This window comes from Chionomys nivalis, chromosome 11 (genome assembly GCF_950005125.1).
Source record: "Chionomys nivalis chromosome 11, mChiNiv1.1, whole genome shotgun sequence".
NCBI classification, from domain to species: Eukaryota; Metazoa; Chordata; class Mammalia; order Rodentia; family Cricetidae; genus Chionomys; species Chionomys nivalis.
The window spans coordinates 22,208,490-22,230,405 of NC_080096.1; the positions used below are offsets into that span (position 1 = coordinate 22,208,490).

General features: G+C 50.5%; 1 protein-coding gene across 1 annotated transcript; it reads right to left on the reverse strand.

The window, feature by feature from the left end:
* Positions 1 to 2,832: 2,832 nt before the first annotated feature.
* Positions 2,833 to 20,924, reverse strand: Pef1 (penta-EF-hand domain containing 1). Its single transcript, XM_057784363.1, has 5 exons — positions 20,866 to 20,924; positions 9,371 to 9,644; positions 5,689 to 5,844; positions 5,111 to 5,254; positions 2,833 to 3,705 (listed from the first exon to the last, which is right to left on the reverse strand). The coding sequence occupies exons 1-5, from the start codon at positions 20,887 to 20,889 to the stop codon at positions 3,476 to 3,478; spliced, it is 828 nt and encodes a 275-aa protein (XP_057640346.1). The 5' UTR covers positions 20,890 to 20,924; the 3' UTR covers positions 2,833 to 3,475.
* Between the last annotated feature and the right edge of the window lie 992 nt (positions 20,925 to 21,916).

Here is a 21,916-nt window from a genome sequence, read left to right on the forward strand (position 1 = left end):
GTGGGGCCTGGCCCAGGGCCCCCGGGAGGCACAGCTTGATCCTTTGCCTGGGATCCACCCCAGTGCTCACGAAAAGACTGTTGCTGCTTGGTGAGAGGCTGAGACTCCAGTCCTGGCTTTCTGCCTGGGTGACTCAGCCAGAGTCATTCCCTCTCTGAGGTTGTGTCCTCTGAGCAGGGCTGATAGGGGACTTAGGCACACTCAAGAAAGCAGAGAGCGTTGTAAATCATTTCGCGCTGTGGACACGGTTACTGTCGTACCTGCCTTGTGTGGCTGTACCCTACAGTGTCACCCCACCCTTTCAGAGCTTGGCTTTCCTCCCAAAGACCTACTCAATTACAGGCCTTCCCTGGCTGGACTCTGTTCCAAAGGTCCCCACAGGCATAGTCACCTGGCCTGGAGGCCACCGAAACCCGGGTCACACATGGCCAGCTGCTCTGATGTCCCTGTAAACTAACTGGAGTCCAGCCCTTCTCAGTGGGCTCTGAAGCACAGCCCGCCCTCTCCAGGTGTGGACTGCACGCACCACAGGCTGGATCTCGTTGGCATTGTGGAGTGTGGCTGTTCAGCATGGAGGCCAGCAGCCCGAAGCAATTGTAATTAAAAGCCTGGCACTGACTGGTCCCTTTCCTTGTCATTACACAAAGTCTGTGCTGCTCAGGTTAGTAGTGGAAGGAGGGGCAGCCGGCGGGGGGGGGGGGGGGAGGGGGGGTGGCAAGAAGAGAAGGCTCTGGAATGCTCTTATCTGCGTGACCCCGCCCCCACCCCAGATGACCTGACTGCAGGCGGAGCTGCCTCAGGCAGTGCCCAGCCTTCGATGCCCAGGACTTAGATCTCTGACACACTTTCTGCTCTCTGCCCGATGACCTCTGGACTGGAAGGTAAGGAGGCAGGTGGGCAGACAGCGGGACTGACAGATTTACTGTTCCTAACCTTCTTGGAAATCAGGGCTTCGTTTACTTTCTATGAACTCCCAGAAAACAAATGGGAAGTCACAGATTTGGCCAGCCATGCTCCGGCTATGACCGAGCTGATTATATGGTTGCCAAAAAAGCCCCAACACCTGTTGCCAGAGCAGAGTAAGAGCACATTCTGGAGTTCCACTCTGCAACAAGGAGCCGGGGACATCTGGCTGAGGCCGTTGAGGGTGAGCACACCAGCAGATGCTCACGGGTTTCCTTGACTTCAGCGGTCAGGAAGTGGGGCAGAGCCTTGGGGCCCAGCCCAGGAGTGCCGAGACACCTTGGCTCCCTGTAAGGCACGGCATTCTGTCCAGATCAGGTCTAGGTGCTGGACCGTTTCCTGCTCTACAGACGCATCAGTCCAGGGGCCATAGCTGGCCAGCAGAGTGGGCAGTCCTAACCACTCTGTGCTCCCATTGGCCTTGGGATGAGGCCTGAGGGCTGGATGTTCCAGGACTCACGCTCTCAGCACCCCCTCCCGGTGTAAGGTAGATCGTGGTTGACACCATTGTAAAGATGGGTTTGGGGGCTAGAGGTATAGCTGGGTGGTAGGGTACTTGTCTAATTTGTGAGGCATTCCATCCCCAGAACCACATTAAAAAAAAAAAAAGACAAAGATGACTTCCAGTGGACACATGGCTCAGGAGCAAAGGCGATGGTTGGCAGCTTCCTGCACGCTACCTTACTCCGCTGGTGGACGCCAGCCTGCAGCAGGGTGGGCCTTCTGATGGGGAGCTGATGCATTCAAGCACACTCTGGGGAGGTGGCCAAGATGCCCAGGGGAGTAATTCTCATGAGGGGCATCTGACGAGCGCAGGGCTACCTGATCGATGAGGGAGCTTGGACTAGGGTTGGGCTAGGGGAGATGGGGTGATAGGCTCCACTGTCCAGAAGGAAGTGGGGGGCTGAGCTCTGGTCAGCCCAAGAGTGAAAACTATGACCAGTGGATGGTGTTTCCAAAGCGGTTGGTTAGAGCACTGACCGGAAGACACCGCTGCCAGTCAAGAGAGAAGCAACCTGGAAAGTCTCCGTTCCCCTCCTCTTTTTTTGGTTACTGGAGGTTGGCAGATAGAGGCTGGACTCTCTGGGGTCCCCTAAAAGGACTCCAGAAATGGATGGGGCTGGCCGTTAGGATCTGGACTCTTGATTCTAGGACTGTGGAGCCACAGCAGCCCAGAGGAGCTGAATTGGCTGAGCCTGACAGGCCTGCTGGCCTCAGTGACCTGGAAAAAGCCACAGCCGCTCTCCACCCCCACTCTGCAGGGAGGACAGCCCTGCTGAAGGCCTCTGAGCCTCAGCGCTCTTATCTTCATCTCCCAAAGCCAGAGGATAATCACACCATTATCTGTGATAAGGCCCCCCTAGCAAACTAGAATGTCTGGTATCTCCAGCTTTTGATTGAAATTCTGTCAGCTCATTACAGACACAGTGCAGCCTGGGTATCACGCTGATCTAGAAATGCAACTGGCAGGTACTGGTGTCTGTGCTTAATAAAAGTAGGAGGAGAGTTATGGCTTCATAAATGGAGTTTGTCCAGGAGATAAAACTCAGGCCTAAGATAATGAAAAGAGCACGCTGTGAGAAGTCTGGGGTGGCAGCTGCCAGCCCAGAATGGCAACCCTAAACCTAAGAAACAACCTTTTGGGCAGATCCCCGACACAGAGGAACCTGGCAGGGCCCCATCTTCATCCTGGCAAATCAGATGATCACCAGGTCCGCCAAGGCCCCTAGCATTGCTTTTTTGCCTGGCTTGGTAAGCAGTGGATGCGTCCATACTAGGATGGATGGATAAATGAATGAATGAATCAATGAATGAATGGATGGATGAATGAATGAATGGTGAGCACAGACACATGCAAGAGGAGTCGTGGTGGGAAGCAGGGGACTGTAGAGTCTTTTATTGAAACTCACAGTTTTCTGGACTTTTGGCCCCAAATGGGAAAAAAAAAGCAAATTATAAAGATTGGCAGTAAGATATGACAATTGTCCCCTGGAACTGAAGCTGAGTGGAACATGGCAGGTCAGTGAGGGGTCCAAGTTTTGGAGGGCAGGAACCTCATCAGATATGGCAGATTCTCCAAGCCTCTAGAGCAGGCAAAGTCTCAGGTGAACTAATGCTAACACACAAGGATTGTGGGAGTAGAGGAATCCCAGGCACTGGTCCCAGCAAATCTCCCTCATGCTCAGTCTGAGTCCACTTAGCAGAAACTGGGCTCATCTGACCTGGCGGTCCCAGTGAGGGATGACAGTCATGCCAGCAGAGGCCAGCGGTGATGCTCAGCACTGGCATCAGGGAACAGAGGGGGAAGCCAGAGGCCAGGGACAGCTGACCGGACACTAACTCCACTGCCACCACCAGCATCCCCTACTCCAAGGTGGTGCCATTCCACAGTCCAGGGTATTCAGCCTTCGGTCCTTTCCTAGGTCAGGCTAGGAAAAGCTTTGCTAGGAGAGGAGGAAGAGAAGACAGGCCACATCCCTTGGTGTGCTCCACTCTTGTTGGGTAGGCTGGATCATAGCATCCGAGAGGCTGTCATGGTGACGAAGTCCTCAAAGCTGAGCCGAATGTTGCCCTGTACGGCGGTGTCCTTTTCCCGGAAGGCCTCAGTCAACACCTGCAGCTGGGTACACACCTTGATGAAGCAGTCGAGCTGCATGGCAGGAGTGGCAGAGCGCGCGCAGTAGCGAGACACCAGGAGCTGGGTGAACTGAGGGCTCAGGTTGTAGCCCATCTGCGACAGCGCTGGAGAGGAAGGGCACAGGAAGCAGAGGCTGCGGTGAGTCTATTGCTACTGAGCAGCACTGCAGCACAGCAGATCAGGGGACCTGGGAGCAGTTGCTCACAAGTCCTGCAGACCCATTCAGATGTCAGGAGCACAGGAGGTCTCTTCAGAGACCCCACCCCAGTCTCGTCACTGTCAAGGTTCATGAGATCCCAGAGAGGCCAGCAGCCTACCTGTGACCATCTCATGCGCCTGAGCTACAAAGAAGTGTGAACCACTAGCCACCCTGGACAGACAGACACCAGAGACAGCAGCACGGCACAAGGGCCACTGTCCTGGAGGCAGGCAGTTCTGGGTCCCCTGCTTAGCCTCACTAGCCCTTCTTATTGCCATTAAGCCGGGCGATACTCAACCTATGCTTCTAATAAGGATTAAAGGCAATCATGGAGGCACTCGGCACAGGGCCCTGCACACAGTATCCTATTTTAAATAAAAGTCATATTCCCATATGAGGCCACTTCCTTTCTCCCACTGAGAGGCCTCCTGCCTTTTCTGTGTCCCTGGCCTCCCAGGAGCAATCTGAGCTCCGCTCTGCAAGCCCTGGGCAAGGGACTAGGCTTCAGTTTTGGGAGACCAGCAGGGGTTCTGCATCAGTCTGTGTGTGCGTGGAACAGTCAGCAGGGTCTAGACTACGGGAAGAGGAATTTCAGGAACCGACTGCAATGCTCGTTTCAGTGCCTAGGGCACGGCAAACATTTAGTAAGTTCTTGCTATCAACCTCACCAACATCAGTGAAAGGAGCTGACAAGGCAGCGTTCAGTACTGGTCACCCTCCCTTGTAGCAGGGGCAAACATGGCACGCTCACCCCCACACAGACCTTCATCTCAATGAAACGCACGGCCTGGAAAAAGGACCTAGACTCTCTAGGCAGCCTTTCCCCTGTGAGGTGATGGAACTTCTCCCTGGGTTCTCAAAGCCACATCAGCCATCTGTCTGTTTTAGTTCCCTACTGGCCTGAGCCCAGGCTGCAGGCTTGATCTACGGAGTCAGACAGGAACCAGATGTGGATCTGTGGCTCCAGGTCCTCGCACCCAGCCACAACTCTGAGAAGGCTCTGGACCTCAGAAACCACCTCTGGCCAAGTAGCAACAGAACTGTGAGCCCTGAAGCAGGTCTCTTTCCATTCCACATGCTGGAACAATAAGAACGAACCACACTGCTAAGTTCCCACCTCTCTGATGCCAGAGGGGCTGTCCCACTCAGTCCTGTCACCAGGGAGCCCAGCACTGATTCAAGGCCCAGTTGCCTGACCCTGGATTTTGGCTCAAAGCACTGGGCAGTGAGAGGAAACCCCTTCACTGTGTTTTAAGACATGAAAAGGAGTCTAGCTGTGCCGTGCCCACTGTGCCTACCGTGGTCCTTACCTTGCTGCAGCTCTACAGAGCTGATGGATCCAGAGCGGTCCCGGTCATACTGCTGGAAGAGGCTCTTCCACTGCTGGAGGAATTTCCATAGGGCTGAGAAGCCGACAACATCAATGCGGCCGGATTTGGTCTTATCAAACATATCTGAGTGGGAGGAGGGAAAGGATAGAGGAAGGTTTCAAGACTGAGGGCCAAGGGCACCACTGACGCAGCCCTTCTCCCAGGCTGAAGCAAATGCCTGTGCCTGAGACATGGCACCTGAGACATGACAAGCCTTTCCCCTGGCCGTTCTCGGTCCCGTCCCATCCAGATTCTGCAGGGCTGGTGGCTTAGCTCCAAGACTTGGGTCCATGATGACCCCTTTCCTGCAGTTTCTTACCAGGGGGAGGGAGTGTCTGGCTGCAGAATGGGAGACTGGACCAGCCTGAAACTTAGCAGCCTAGTCTTGACAACAATCCCTGGTAAAGGAAATTGCATCTTGAACCCTGCTTCCTCCCTGGCTACTTGTCCACTTCTGTCACCCATCAGGTGGCTTGGACCAGTTCAAACCTGCATGCTCCTGGAAGGGAGGAACTCACTTATCATCATGAGGCACGTCTCATCATTGAACGAGGACCAGTTAGAGTTGACGAGGGCCTGCTTCAGCTCCTTCAGGGAGATGTAGCCGCTGTGATCGGCATCCACTGACTGGAACCAGGAGTAGGCCTCAGGATCCACATTGCGGGGGGCACCACCTGGAGGAAGGGGTGTAAACCATGGTAGTCAGACCCAGGCCAAAAAAACGCCAGGGAGCCATTCTGGGTACCTCCCTGGTCACAGGCGTTCTTTTCTGTTCTATTAATAGCTTTAATGCCACCTTGACTCAGTCTGGACTCATCTGAGAAAGGAGTCCAACTGAAAGATTAGACTGCCCAGATGAGACTGGTCTGTGGGGGATTGTCTTGACTGTTAGCAGATGTAGGAGGGTCCAATCTGTGGGTGGCGCCATTCCCTGGGCAGGCAGCCCCAGTTGTTTATGAAACTAAGTAAGTATAAGCCTGTAAGGGAGCCAGCAAACAGTGTTCTTCCATGGTTCCTGCTTCCGAGTTCTTGTCCATGATGGACTACAACCTATAAGCTGAAATAAACACTTCCTGCCCTAAATCCCCTTCGTCAGTGTTCTACCACAAGGACAGAGAGCAAACTAAAAAACCCACCCACAAAGCCTTGCAGGCCTGCCTGTCCATCCGCCACCAAGCCCGCGCCCCTCTCTGAGGGAGGCCGCACGGCACCTCACGAAGGCTTGATTCCTGCAGCAGAGTCCTGCACAGCTTTGTGTAACTGCTCTAAGATGTCGGTTTCCCACTCCTCCAATACAGGGAGAACTCTCTGTAAACGGCCTGGGGGATGGAGTGACAGGCCAGGAAAAGGTCAGACTGACGGAAGCAGGGTTAACCAGCCACAGCAGGGATCAGAAGCAGATGTGGGCAGTGTGGAGGACAGACCCAGAGGGGACGCCAAGGGAAACAGCTTGCCTGACTGAAGGTCTGGCGTGGAGACCCAGGCCGGCTTGGCCACCTTAAACAACAGTGCGCTGGTTAGTATTTATTTTCAACTTGGCACAAACTCGACTGAGGATGCTCAGATCAGAGCTCTAAGAAATAGGTGAGTGGAGGAAAATGAATGACAGCACACTGTGGACTTTTACTGGCCTCAGAGACAGGTGCCCAAACCCTGCAGGTCGGCCTCTGAGGGTCTAGGAAAACACACCCATCACACAGGGTGTGAGAATCAGCTTTTGTAGTGGAGAATAGGGACAGAAACTTTTTTTTCTAGATAAACTGTTTTTGAAACTGTAGGGAAGGAGAGAAGTCAGACTTCCTGCTTCTGAGACCTAGGGCTCCAGGGTAACTCTCTGGACTCCACGGGCTGCAGGTTTCTTGAGCCATGGGCCCATTTTATGGCCCTGGTTTTGGGGTGGGGATTTCCTTTAAGATTGGCTGGTGGGCATGTTTGTTTGTCGGGCACTGGCTTACTGGTAGTTGATTTAGAAGCCCACTGCAGGCAGCACCATCCCTAGGCAGGTGGGCCTGTGTTGAAGAGAAAACAAGCTGAGCCTGAAACGGGGAACGAGCAAGAGGTGAAGGCAGCAGGCGGCGCTCCGTCTCGGTTTCTGCTTTACACCTCCTGCCTTGGTTTCCCTGTGTTAGACTGTAACCTGAAGTCAAACAAACCCTTTCTTTCTCTTTTGGTCATGGTGTTCTTCACAACAGAAACCAAACTAGAACAAGCAGGGTCACTGGGGAGGGAGGACGTTTCTGTGACGTGGGCCATGTGCCGGTGTGCTTCCTACAGAAGAACTCAGCTTGAGATTTGAGATAGACCAGGACTCAAGTCCTGACCGGTTTTCACTAGTTGTGTAACTTCAGGTGAAGTAAGTAACTTTTTAAAATTCCAACTTCCATCTTTATAAAGTGAACCACTTCCAAGGGTGGTTAGATGACCGGCCGAGACAGCAGCAAACCCAAGTCCTCAGCAGAGGCAGGAAGGGGGTGTGGGAGACGTTTTCAGAGGAGGAGTATTTCAGCTGTTTCTGAAGGAAGGAGGAGCTGTGGGGAGGAGGAGGCAGCAAAGGATGCATTTACAGCACTCAGCATCTCTGCTGGATGGAGGGCAAGGCCTGATGGCAAATGCGGAAGCCACTGGCCCTCTGGGATCTTTCTGCAAACAGAGCAGCACCCCTAATGGTCAGATCTGCCACCTACAGTAGTAGTACTTGAACCTTGGAGGTGGAACTTCCCAGGACTCTAAGGCAAGTACAGCACGGATCAGGATGGATGCATGGATGCAGTATTGCTCCCAGGTGTTGCTAGTCACCCGGAGAGGAAGCAATGCAGGCAAATGAGAAAGCAGATGAGGCACGCCCCTTCTTCCCCTCGTCCTAGAGACACTGCCAGTCTCTGGCCCTGGGATCAGAGGCCTCGGAGTGGGGGAGGGGGTGGGGGAGTCGGGCTCCTTTCCCTGCAGACTTTTGATGAGCTCAGACACAAGGTTTTGGAGGACTTGGAAATCCACTGCAGAGCTGCTGAGCCGGAAGCCAACAGCCAGATGCTTGGGCTCTGAGAAGATAAATGTCACTGGCTGGTTGTGCTCAGAACCCCAGAGGTTTGGGTACCTCCCCCAGGGCCACCTGCCTGGGTACATCCATTCAGATGCTGCTAGCTTCCTAAGCACAGCATTCCCAGGAGGCCCTTCTCATGGGCCAAAGCAGTTCCTAGCTGCCTAACTGGTGCTCAGCCTCCTGAGAACAGCTGCTCTGTGAAGGAGCTCACTGAAGGGAGTCGGGGAAAAGCAGGGACTGCATCCACTTTCCCCAGCCTTCTGCTAAGAGGCCCCAGCTAAGGCTCGTCAATCTCTGGTCCTTGTTTTGTCCAACACCTCCCCTCCTGCCTGCGGCTTTCCTTCCCCTTCTCTTCCACCCTCGTTTGCCACAGGTACCATCACATTAAAGCCAAGAGTCCTCTGCCCTAAAACAAGTCTCTCAGAGTGCTGTCCACTAAGCCCAGATGCTGTGCCCAGGGTTAAGCTGCAGCTTCACACTTAGGGCCTTCTAATCAGCCTGTGAAGCAGTGGCACTGTCCCTATTTTACAGAGGGGACTGAGGCATAAGAGGCCGTCTGGGCAGGTCAGTGAGTGTCTGATCTCGAAAGCTTTCACTAGCGATACCATCCTTTCTTTCCACAGATGTGGTCAGTTACCCTCCTACAGGGATGCAGTTTCTTCTCCAGTGGACTGCATTGCTGTCTCCTATTGTCTGCTGCTCTCCCTGCCCAAGACAAGCACTGTACACCCTCTCCACTGCCTGGAGCCCGAGGAGCTCCTCATGAGAGGAGCACCATGTTCTGCCAGGGTCAGGTTCGACAACGGGATGTGTTTCTGCCAAGAGAACACGAGTAGATGAGACATGAGTACTTCAGACCGGAACCACCCAGCCTGGCCACCTTCTCACTCTCTCCACCCTAAGGACAAATGCCCCCAAAGGGGATGCTCTCAGCCGCAGCTGCTGACACACGAGCAAACAACAGAAGTGTGTTGTAAGCCGAGAGGACTTCAGGGGTGCAGGCACATTCGTTCTGCCAGTACAGCAGAGCAGGAGGTGAGGAGCTCGTGCCAGAGACTGGGGTAGGTGCACGTCTTCAGGAAGGACACGGATGGGACACGGATACTTAGTCCAGGTCAAAAGGTTCCACACTGGGTTCCAGAGCTGAAGATTCTACTTACCCTGTCCATAAGGTCCAGGCTGCTGGGCACCATAGGAACTTGGAGGTGGCTGACTGTAGGGGCCCCCTGGGGGTACACCACCATATGGTCCACTCGGAGTTCCAGAGGGGAGTCCCCCAGCACTGGGGTATCCATAGGGCCCTCCAGGGGCAGGACCTCCGTAACCACCACCAGGGGGAAATCCACTGCCATACTGGCCCCCACCATGGGGAGGTCCAGGGTAGTAGCCACCTGGAGGTGCTCCAGGTGCCTGTCCTGCAGCTCCGGGGCAATTCTGCAGGAAGAAGAGGCATGTCAGGGTGGTGAAGGAGGCCATAGCACTTTACAGCTACTGAGCACCTGTGCCGCGGTTCTCATGTCTGACCCCACAGGTGAGGCTGAACTTGCGGCACTGCCCAGGTGGCCTTCAGGCTCTAGGGAAGTGGCCTTGAGGCTTCTAGGGAAGCTACCACTTACCCACGGAGACTCCTCTTTCCTGCACATCTAAGGCCTTACAGGGCCTGGGGTCATGTCTAGCTTGCAGTTTTATCCCTAGCTTCCAACAGACAACGGATGCTCAGAAAATATATTATATGAAGAGGCAAGTGAACCCAATGGAATGCTCACCCTTCGGGACCTCAGGGCACAAGTGCAGTCTTGCCACAAAGCCTGTCCCTCATCGGCCACCAGTGATGCATCCCCAGCACAGAGCCTCCACAGCAGCTCTTCCTTCCTTACAATAGCTGATGCAGGAATAGTCCCTAAGCTCATGACTTTGAGGCAGGCAGGGACAAAAATCAAACACCACAGTTCAGGTTTGTCACCCGCTAACTCATGTTAACAATGCACGAAGGAAGGAGAAAGAACTTCCTCCTGAATTAGTCTGACCAAGAGCCAACCCAAATACGAGTCCTCCACTCCTCTCCCTCTGCCGTTTGCCTGACCATAACGAACAGTTAGTGCGTTAGAAGTAGGATGTGTACTTGTTAGAGAAAAGAGCTGAAAGGTAGTAATGGAATCCTATAGTCGTTACAGGAGGGAATGAAGGTGTTTTGTTCCAAAAAAACCAAGCCAAAGCTGTTTGCCATTCTTTTGAGATTTGCAAAAGGAAGTTGAAATATTTTGAGATCTAAAAGGATTTAAAAAAAAAAAAAAAAAAAAGGTTGCTGGGTGGTGATGGTGCACACCTTTAATCCCAGCACTTGAGAAGCAGAGTCTAAGGCCAGCCTGGTCTACAGAGTGAGGACAGCCAGGGCTACACAGAGAAGCCCTGTCTTGAAAAACAAAACAAAATAACAACAAAAATCAGGGTCTTGTCCATTGAGTCTATCCAGTAAGTTGGGCAGTTCTGGTGAACAAGAGTCACTGTTGGTTTGGAATTAAAATAAACAAAAAGTTTTAGGTTTATTATAACATGGCTGAAAGGGGAATGAATGGCAGTCACAAGAGAAAGAGAGGTGTTCAAGACAGACAGAGGGGTAAATCCAAGCATCTTCGTGATGAAACAGCTGTCCTTATTCCAGGGCTCAAACCACTTTCTGGAATTGTTGTAATGTAAAGACATTAACAAAGGAGGTGAGTTCAAGACTTGTGAGGGAGACAGAAGGATGGGAAAGCCACTTTGGGAATTCCCAAGGAAAGCCAAAGCAGACTGATGTTGCCCAAGAGCTAATGAAAAGAATTTAGGGGCTGGAGAGATGGCTCAGTGGTTAAGAGCATTGCCTGCTCTTCTAAAGGTTCTGAGTTCAATTCCCAGCAACCACATGGTGGCTCACAACCATCTGTAATGAGGTCTGGGGCCCTCTTCTGGCCTGCAGACATACACACAGACAGAATATTGTATACATAATAAATATATAAATAAATATATAAAAAAAGAATTTAACATTTTTCTTTTTGGGAGCAGACCACTGCAATCAGCAAGGTGTAATGGAAGAATAATGGACAATACAGAGACAGATGCATGGAACATCTGCTGGGACAGGCACTAAATGAAAAAAGGTTTATATTGAAGTGTGTATATCCTTAAAACAGAGGTATAGTTTAGTTGAAGAGGCTAATAGGATCCAGATAATGAAATCTGTAATAGGTACCAAAAAATTTTTTGTCTAATAAGAGTGTATTGCCCTTTTAGCAGTAGTACTATATACCCACCCCTGGCAGTGGTGAGATATAGGTGCCTACTTATTGACAGGAGGCACTGGAAACGCAATTCTTGATCATCAGGGTGTAATGGGATAGTAAAAAAGGCAGTTTTAAATCAATAACTATAACATAATAGTTTTGAGGGATGTTGGTGGGAGAGGGAACTCCAAGCTGGATGGCTCCACAGCATGGAGAGCATGGCAAAGCCTCCAGTTAGCAGAGTTCCAGGAAGACAGACGGTAGATAGCAGCACTGAACAAGGGGTTCTACATCATCTGGCTGGAGCTGTTCTCGGATTAACAGACATAACTAAGTTTGTCCCCAGTCGGGGGGACCTCTGATCCAAGAAAGTTTGGGCAGGTGTTTCTTGTGGCCTGAGGGAAAAGGATGTTCAGGAGCTGTCACAACCCCACGGAGATAGGGGGTCTCTACCCCAAGGGAGAAAGATAAGGGTAAAACGAAGGGTGGAAAACAGCAGTTTGACTGCACATAAGGTTTCTGTACTTACAAAAGCAGGGGTGGAAAACAGCAGTTTGACTGCATATAAGGTTTCTGTACTTACAAAAGCAGGGGATTACTTTTGTCACCAACTCCTTGAATGTCTGAAACTGGGGACTCAATGTGCCAATTAGAAGGCCGGGATTATTTGGCTATAATGGAAACACCAGCTGCTATATCTCTAATGCCCTTCATGGGAATCTGATTGACAGAAACACCAAGTCCAGTGCGTTCTGTGGAATCAAATTCTTGTTTAGCTCATTATCAGGGTCTATGGTGTCGGATAAGGATTAATAATCAATTTTGTCAATTGAGTTAGAGCTGGAATTTCTCAGAGCAGCTGGGAATAAACTGTAATGTAAATTTGACTAATATAATCAGAATCAGTGACATCTGGAGGAAAAATAATCTGGGCAAACAAAACTTCCATAGTCCAGTCTGATTTAACTAAAATCAAGTCAAAACATTCATAGGAAGTGGTTCCTACACATCTGTCGGGGCCTCTTCACCCCTTCTATTACATCTAATTTTATACCCTTAATTACAGATAAATCTAATATAGAATTACCTTTAGTAATCAAACCTCTTAATGTCGTAGGTTTGGAATGGATGTGGATGGTGTGCGGCAGAGGCACATGGTGTAGAATCTGTGGTTACAGGCTGTGCTCCAGCAGAGGCAGCACGGGGCCAGGACACTGGAACCACAGGCAGGGACCAAAGAGGTTTGCTGGTATCAAGCCACCCTCAGCGCTCATTCCTGTTTTCCCCAAACTGGACTGCCTTCACTATCAACTCCAGATGGACACTGACTAGCCCAGCAAAACCATCTTTACATTCAGGGTATATTTTAGAAAGGGGGTTTACCATACTGAAGTCTATGAACAAGTTTTATTTATACTGTTTTGGGAAATGGCTTCTTTTCCCACATTTGAAACAGAGAGCCACAAGGCTGCTGGCAGAATCTGAGCCTTCAGCTCCTCTCTGCCAATGCTTTCATGGGCCTTTATTGATCAGCATAGTATGAAAAGGATTAATTAGCAACTACAGTTGATGGGTCTGCATCAGATTTGCATTTTTGTGAGCTAATGAAAGGTAAAGTGGTAGCAGCTTCTTTACTATCTGCCTTTCACAGCTTGTTGTGTAGACAACCGACTAAGTCCATAAAGGGCTCTGTAGACTTTTGTCTGATGGTAGAAAAGGACCCTAAGGAAGTATTAGGATCAACAACTTTGGTCCCAGCCCTTGTAGTTGCTGAGGCTAGCAAGCGGCTGAGCCTTGGTTTCAAAGTCTCCTTGTCTGATTAATTGATCATAATTAACATTTATGAGGGGCTGCTGCCTCTGGTTGTGAGCAGCAACGGAGGCATCTGTCCATCCACTCTGAAGGCCACATTAGCAGTGGTGAGAACTGCTTTTATAAGGGCTTGTATTCAAAAGGTATCACTTCATATGTATTTTCAGTAACATTATTATTCCGATTATTATTCTGTTAGTAAAATGGTTTGAACCTCATTCTCTGTAACACCCTTTGTGAGATCTTTGTACATGGCGAATGAGCCCTTCTCTGGCAGCGCCAGGACCCACTTCTCTAATGACTGGAAATGCAGTCACTGACTCTCCTGCCTGAGAAGCTTCTTTAAGGCCACTTTATGGATGGGGACAATTTATTTATTTTATTTTGTTTTTTCGAGACAGCATTTCCCTGTGTAACCTTGGGGCTGACCTGGAACTCACTCTGTAGACCAGGCTGGCCTTGAACTCGGAGATCCGCCTGCCCCTGCCTCCCAAATGCTGGGACTAAAGGCCTGCGCCACCACTGCCTAGCAAGTACAAGGAAGCAACTCCAGCTGGAGTTTTGACAAGAGCCAGCCCATGTGACTTCTCCACTTGTCCTGTGTCTTCTGCTGGACTCTACCAATGGTCTTGCCCTGCATTTACTGAACAGCATAGGAAAACGGCGTAGGACAGGAATGAATGACACTTCATTATCTGGGGGGAGGGGTTCAAGATAGGGCTTCTCTGTGTAGCCTTGGCTGTTCTGGAACTCATTCTACAGACCAGGATGGCCTCAAACTCAGGGATCCACCTGTCCCTGCCTTCCAAGTGCTTGGGATCAAAGGCTTGAGCCACCAATGGCTCGTAAGGGACAATTCTCTACAGAAATCTTTAGCTGAGTTTTACAAAGAAGTTACTTCACTGATCCAGAACAGTGCTCAAAGCCTCACACAGGTGTTGGCTGCTTTCAGTAAAAGACTAACACACACACACACACACACACACACACTCTGTTCTGGGTCAGCGGCATAGGAGAATACAGAATATATAACTTAAGAGTGAAGCTCTGCATTTAGCTTAGCATGGGTTGTAAAAGTTGATGGAGAATCCCAGGCCAGTAAGGTTGGCTACACTGCTGTTCTCTTAAAGGCCGGTTAAACTACACAGTAGGAGAGCAGATCGGGTACAGGCTTCGTGGATCTCAGGCATATTAACTTCTGCTGCTAAGTCTGGGAAAAGTTCAGTCTCTCTGAATGAAAGAGGTATTTTCAAAAATGTCCACCACACTAACCGAATTAATGGCTCACCCGCACAAAGCCTCGGGTTCCTTAGGTAAGAGCTCCTCACACTGCCTGCTACATGAATGGAATCAGGCTCATCACACAAAGCCTGATGGGACGAGAACTTGATACGCAGTAACTATTAACGACAGTGCCCCTCTACAGAGGAGGAAACGAGTTCAGAGAGGTCACACGTCAGCTGCGCGTGCAGACTCAGGTCCAGAAGCTGGGTCTCCTGACAATCACGACTACAGCTACACTCCATGTCTATTGCACCTCTGTGCACTACAGCCAGGGGCTCTGGAGGCTCGGAGTGTTCCATTCCCATCCCTACATGGGTCTGTCAAGCACAGATCAAACAAACATATGTATTATTATTTTAAATGTATATCCATCTCTCAAAAAAAGTTGCTTTGACTAAAGCTAGAAGTGCCAAGCTGGTCTTTGAAAGATGCGGCAGTATTCCCCACTAAAAGAAGTCAGAGGGGGACACTGTGACAGACCTATGAGTAAGCATGGCGTGGTCAGGGAATGGTGAGAACATGCTGTGAACCCAGAAAGGAAGACCCTTCACACCCTCCTCGACCAAGCACCTCTCCTGCTGTTTTTCAGCATACTGTTTTTCATCCATACCTGCCCAGTGTCACCCTCACTCAACAGTAAGTTCTCTAGGGACAGACCCAGAACTTCTTTAGCATCACCATCGCCACCCCCACCCACCATCCCCAAGCCCGGCACAGTGACCGGTACCTGTAAGCCTCCATAAATATGGGAACACATAAGCACCACTCCACACTTAGGGCTTTATGTGGAGCAAACAGGGAGCACCACAGAAGGCTTTCCAGCGGAGGAGGAATGTGCTCTGAGCCTTGTCTGGAGAATTAGCCAGTGCAGATTTGGAGATGAGCTATAGGGCTGGGGCAGGGGGAGGGGGCAGGTGCTGGGCAGGCAGAGCATGAACCAGACAGTAGCAGGCGCAGGGATAGGAAGAATGGGGTGGATTCTGAAGCAATTTCAGAGAGAGACTAGACATGACTTGGCAACTAATTGGATTAGGCAAGAGATGGAGGGGGAGTGAAGAAAGCCAAGTGTTCAGAATGACTCAGGGTTCTAGCCTGCACACGATGAAGGAGGCACAGCCATCAACTGAGGCAGAGCAGGCCGGGGAGGAAGCTTGTGTAAGGCATTGGGCTGGTCCCAGGGTCACTGAGTTGCAAGTTAAGGGCTGAACTTGAAGAAATGAGAGCCAGATCTTTGCCTCCATGTTCTGCTGCCAACCCAGTCCAGACATTTTCTAACAGCATTTTAGCCTCATAAACAGAACACCGGGGCGGAGGGCAAAAGACAAGAGTTCAGTAGCATGGTTTCTGGAGCATCACAGAAACCTACCTCTAGGTCTTAGCTGATGGAAATAAGCTATATTTGGGATTTTTCAGGGTTGGGGGACATAATTAACGAGGCTCTGTGAGGTGCTTTAAGTTCACTTGGCTGTCACTGGTTCCTTGTTCCTGAGAGCTAAATGCTCACCCCCATTTCAGAGATGAGAAAATGAAGATGCCCAGAGTTTAATATACTTTAGATCATGCAGCTAAAATGGGAAACTGATTCAAAATAGGCCCTGCACATATGAGTGCCAAGCATAGGCCTGTGCCAGGAGCTGAGCTGAACACCTGTCAGGTACGACGGCTTCCACAGTGGACACAGAGAGAGGGAAAGGCCGGAGACGATCGCTCAGCATCCGGAGCAGACAGTCTCAGAAAATCACATCCTTCTTTCACTGTAGCATCTAGCCCCCGATTTGTTCAGTTCAACCTCCAAGTCTCTATCTGCACTCCTGCAGGTGACAGACAGCGCAGCTCCTCCCAATTCAGAAATTCCTGCATCCTCTCTTAGTCCCAAGGGCTCATTTTTCTACCTCCAAGCCCAAGCAAGGCTCTGAGGTATCAAAGAGGGTCCAGACTGACTTCTGATGAGGAAGGGAGGAGATTGCATTGCAAAGGCAAGCCTGCTCAGAGCTACCTTTCAAGTGCCTGATGGAAGAGGCGAGAACCCAAGCTAAGGGGTTAAACAGCCACAGGAAGACAGAAGGAATGGTCTGGGCAATCACCAGCAGAGCCTTCTAAAATATTTAAAGGACAGAAACATGCAACCAGCGAACAGTGAGCTGAGAACTGTCCCAAGACTTTAATTACCACCTCCGTGCTGACACTCCAAAAATCTTTCTTTCCAGCATCATCTCCCCTGAGCCGCAGACCCACATACCCAACGGCTTTCTGACCTTCCCTCCCACCTTATACATCTCTTTGTTCCCATCTCCTAGTGCTTCCTGCCACCCAGTCATCTAAATCAAAGCCTTACTGCCCTCCTGGGCACTTTCCTTCCTCCCGCTGTCACCTCAATTAAACACCATGTCCCTCAACTCTTCCTGCCAACAGCCTGTCACACCAGCCTTTACCAGGAGAGAGGATTTCAATAGCTTTGAAACTGGCCACCTTGCCCCCACCTCTCCGGCTTCAATGTCTCCTCTCAAGGCCCATAGTTAGAGCCCTGCAGGACAAAAGTAACAAGCCCCTCACCAGCTCCCCTCCCTCAGTACTCAAGAGAAAACCAGACCCCTCAAACAAGCCCCTCACCAGCTCCCCTCCCTCAGTACTCAAGAGAAAACCAGACCCCTCAAACAAGCCCCTCATCAGCTCCCCTGGTACTGGTTCCTCAGTACTCTTAGGAGGAAACCAGACCCCTCAAAATGACATCCAAGACCCTATGGGATCTGGCCCTTCTTACGCTTCTGGTCTCGTTTTATTGCCTCCTGGTTCCTCATCATTAAAACCAGACTAATCTTAAAATTGTCCCCAAATATTGGATTTTCTTCTTCTTTAATAAAGCTCTCAGATACTTATGCTACAAAGCAGCTGCTAAGAGTGATGCACCATGGAATGTACTACCCTACTTCCTTTCTGGTCTTTGTGAAGTTATTTCCTTAGCTGGAATATAAACTTTTTTCTTTCCCTATCTTACACATACCAGTGATTCCCACTGGGCTGGTCCCCCCCACTGGGCTGGTCCCCCTGCACTATCTCAAGGCCTTTTGTCCACTCCCACTTCACACAATCTACATATCTGCATTCCACTCCCACTTGAGTATCTACTACATACCACACCTGACATTAATACTCTCATTGCGCCCTCACAGTGAGTCTGCCGTAGGTACTGCTATGACCCCATTCTAAATAGTGGGAAACTGAGCTTCAGGTCTTCACAAGCAATTTCTGTAAGCAAGCGGCAGAGCAGGGAAGTGAAAACCAACTTCTCTGGGCTTGGAGACCAAGCTCTTGAGAACTGCGCTCCATCAAGCAGGCTCCCCCATTGAACCAAAGGACACTTGACTTTTACTACTCCACAGCCCAGGCGATACCCGAGTACCCTGGGCCAGAGGCAGCGGACAGTTACAGGCACTGTGCCTCCCACGGACGGCTGGGAGCCTCCAGAACTAGGCAGTGGGTGGGAGGCAGGAAGCATTTGCCTGACTTCAAACAACCAGCTCTCCTTCCTCAGAACACCTGGGATGAGGAGGCTGCCAACTGCGCGGTGGGGATGGAAAGCACCATTGCTGCCTCTATTCCAGACATTGTCTCCTAGTGGTCCTTTTCAGGACTCTGCCCCGAGCGTGAGCCCAGGCAGCGTGGCAAAGCAACCATCATGGCAGTGGCAGCAAGTGCTGCCACCACACACTGCCAGGTCCTATGCACCAGTGACGTGCAGGGCTCCCATGCGCTTTGCCGCACCCCATCATCCTTACACCCTTTCCACAGGTGCTAGTCCCCGCTTTCTATGGTAAGGAAATTAAGGCCCAGAGCCCTTAAATGGTCTACCTGAGAGCATATAAAACTTATTAAGTGAGTAGTGTTGGGATTCTAGCCTGGTTCTGTCTGTCATTGCTTCTAGAGTGTATACAAACCACCCCCAGAGCTTACTAGGATGGCTCCATCAGCACTGTGTTTACCATGCAAGCACGAGGACCTACTTGCATGGATCCCCAGCGTCTAAGTAAAAAAGCCGGGTGTGGCAAAGCATGCCTGGGGAGGCAAAGACACCGAGGATCCCTGGAACTCAGTGAGTTCCTGGCTCAGTGAAAGACTGTCTCAAAAAATACATTGGAGGGCAACTGGGCAGCTACTATGTCAACCTTTGGCTTCTAGATTCTCAGTGCCCACACACACTGAGGCAGCTCCAAGGGAGGAGTAATAATCGTTTGGCGGGCTTTCTCGGGGATGGAGGTGGGGGTGGGGGTGGGGGTGGAGTCTGGACAGCCGCAGCTCCAAGGGAGGGGGCATGGAGTGGAGCTTCCAACTGAACATTCCAGACTCTTTGGATCTATGGATACCAGGGACTGGGGTGAGGCCTCCATTCAAACAGTGGGAATCTGTGTCACAGCAAGTCTTAGGTGGGATCCAAGTCTGTTCTTTAAGTGAGCTCTCGGGTAATTCTGATACAAACCAGCCACTAAAAAACAAACAAAACAAAACAAAACAACCCAAATGTACTATGGCAACGCTTTTCCAAACTGAACTCCTCCAGAATACCAGAATGTCACACACACGCAAAAAGACCAGATATAAGACAAACTAATGTGGAGGGGTGCTCCATGGTTAAGTAATGTTTCAAAGAAATATTACATATTTTATGACTTTCTTGCAGACTTAATGAATATTATCAAGCTGTATCTAACACAGTATTTCCCAGACTTGCTTACCCCCCAGAACCCTCCTCTACTGACAGTACCCATTAACGTCTCAGAAAACCCAGAGAGTGGAATGGAGTCGGGGAAACACTGCTCTGTTCTAACCTCAGCCCACACTGGCTCTCTGCTCACTTCTGCTAAATATGCAATAAACAGAGTTCACATTTCTAATCATGGCCTCAGGCTCTCTTGCTGTGTGGGACCTTCAGGCTTCTCTGGGTTCGTTTCTCAGCTATAAATCAAAACAGGAAGCCCTGCGTGACTACAGTGTCTTCACATGAGCATAACGGAGGCCCAACTGCTGTGTAAGGGCCAGCAAGATGACTCAGTGGCTAAAGGTGTTTGCTGGCAGGTCCAAGGAGTTTGATCCCCAAGACCCACGATAGGCTGGACATGTGCAAGTCTGGTCTCCCCTCTCTCTCTTCAATTCCTGTGCATGTGCGAATCTAGTCTCTCTTCTCTCTCTCTCTCTCTCTCTCTCTCTCTGTCCCTCTCTCTCTCATAAATGTAACAAATGCTGTATTAATGTACAGGGCTGCACATCTTTTGGCCTCTGACTATGGTCAATCAAGGCTTGCTAATATCCCATTTGATTTTGTTTCCTACTTTTCTTGGATGAGATTAATCTCTCAAATTACTCTGTGATCAGGGCAACTCGGGTCCCTTCACTGGGATTGTTTTGTACAATGTGAAAGGGGGGCTACTTTGAAAAATCCTACAAAATGTTACACTTGACTGTATAGCGTATGCGCTGCAAGAATCACATCGTTCTTCCTAATAACTCTGCGAGGGGTGCGACTCAACTTATTCGACCTATTTTATGAGGAAACTGGCTCAGAAAAACGCCTTAACTAATGCGGCCAGGACATGACTCCACTTTTGACTCACAACTGCATTTAACCACTTCTCCACTCTGGCCACAAAAATGACACTGCCATGTTCCTGGATGGTTCGAGACAGGCTAGCAAGTGAGGAAGACTTAGCAGACAATCCAGGTTCTGACCTTGGCCCCACCGCCTAACTACCTGGTGACCAGATAAACTCCGCGTCTTCTCTGGGTTTCACTTTTCCTACACGTGAAATGACGCTGGACTATCGTGAGTGGTGTAAGCATCTCACTTCTGGCACCTTCTACCACTGATTGTCCTGATTATTCTGCCGCAGTACGTGCTAGGTGAGTCGGAAACCTGTTTTTTATCCCACGCCCTCACTGACAGGGAGAGAACCACAGCTTTGGACGCCTCGTCAACACAGAGGACCCCGCCCCAAAGGAGACCAGAGGAGTGTGTCCTGATCTGATCCAGCCCAGATCTATCCAGTCCAAAGCCCCCAAAGCCTGGCGTACGCGACGTCAGAGGGGACGCGACACACACAAAAAAACCTCCGAGTGGTCCTCAGTGACGTAAGAGAGCGCGACAGACTGGCCCTCTTTGTTCGTCGCTCATGCAAGACCTTGCTAAGGTGAACCTCTGCGTGGAAAGGGCGCGGATAAAGTGGGAAGAAAGAGCTGAGGATGAAGAGCGGCCCCGGGCCACTAGACAGAGCCCAGACATTGATGCAGGGGCCGCTACAACTCACCTGCCCGTACGGATAGCTGGCCATGGCGACTATGACGCCATACAGTTGTGGAAGGCGGGGCTTCCTGCCTCATTCAGTCGGGGGGGGGGGCGGGTCCGCGTTTTATTGGACAGACAGTCGATCTTACGGCGGACAAACGGAAGTGACTCTTGGGGCAGTGGGCAGGTACCTAACAGACAGACTGCGAGAGCGGGGAGTCTGGTTGCAGTGTCCGGAAGTGTTTGGTGGCTGTAGTGGCGCGTTTGTTGTTTGTTGTTGATTTGGTGACCTGGAGCAGCCTTCGTGGCTGGTTAGACCAGGCTTTTCTAATGGGGAGACTAAGTCGGTTGTTTTCGCGGTGGTCATATTATAAACCTGGCAAATCGGTCGCGTGTTAGTTACGTCACTTTTTGAGATCACTTTATTTTTACGACCAAGCCGTTGCTATGGCTGCTGGAAACTAACCCCCTCCTGGAATACAGGTACCATTTAGTGCTTGGATGCTAAACCGGTTCTTGGACCGTGGAGAAAGGTCAACTTGCCAGAGTAGAAGAAAAATTAAGATGATTTGGCAATTCATAAATGGGGAAACTGAAATCCAGAAAGGCTTGTTTTCCTGAATTCACCGTGAGTAATAAAATATGGCCTAGGATTCGTGTCGATGAATAGCTAGGTCTGGGCAAGGAGGTCTGTCTCCCTTTGTAGGTCAAATCTCAGGTACTAAGTGATCATCATCATCATGCACTTGTCTCTTGGGTTTAGGTCCTACACTTGCTTATTTGATTAGTTAAATTTCCACGTGGCCAGGCAAGGTGGCACATACCTTTAGTCTCAGCACTCAGCAGGCAGAAGTAAGTATATCCACATAGAGTTCCAGGCCAGCCAAAGCTACATAGGGAGGCCCTGTCTCAAAAAACTCTCGTGTGGACAAGAATTGTGTCTGCTTTGCTGGTGATTTTACCTCCAGTATCTATAGTACCAGTGCTATACTTTTCACTAAACGAAGAGTTATGAGCTGTTATCCAGCCAGGCCTTTCCAAACCCCCAGTGCTGATCATGCTGCTGACCACAG

Bases quoted from the DNA above. Each gene is read 5' to 3' on its own strand.
- Pef1 (XM_057784363.1), bottom strand. From the start codon at position 20,889: ATGGCCAGCTATCCGTACGGGCAG. The intron at 9,645-20,865 runs GTGAGTTGTAGC...TTCTTCCTGCAG, and splicing joins CCAGCTATCCGTACGGGCAG to AATTGCCCCGGAGCTGCAGG. The intron at 5,255-5,688 runs GTGAGTTCCTCC...CCTCCCACTCAG, and splicing joins GACGTGCCTCATGATGATAA to ATATGTTTGATAAGACCAAA.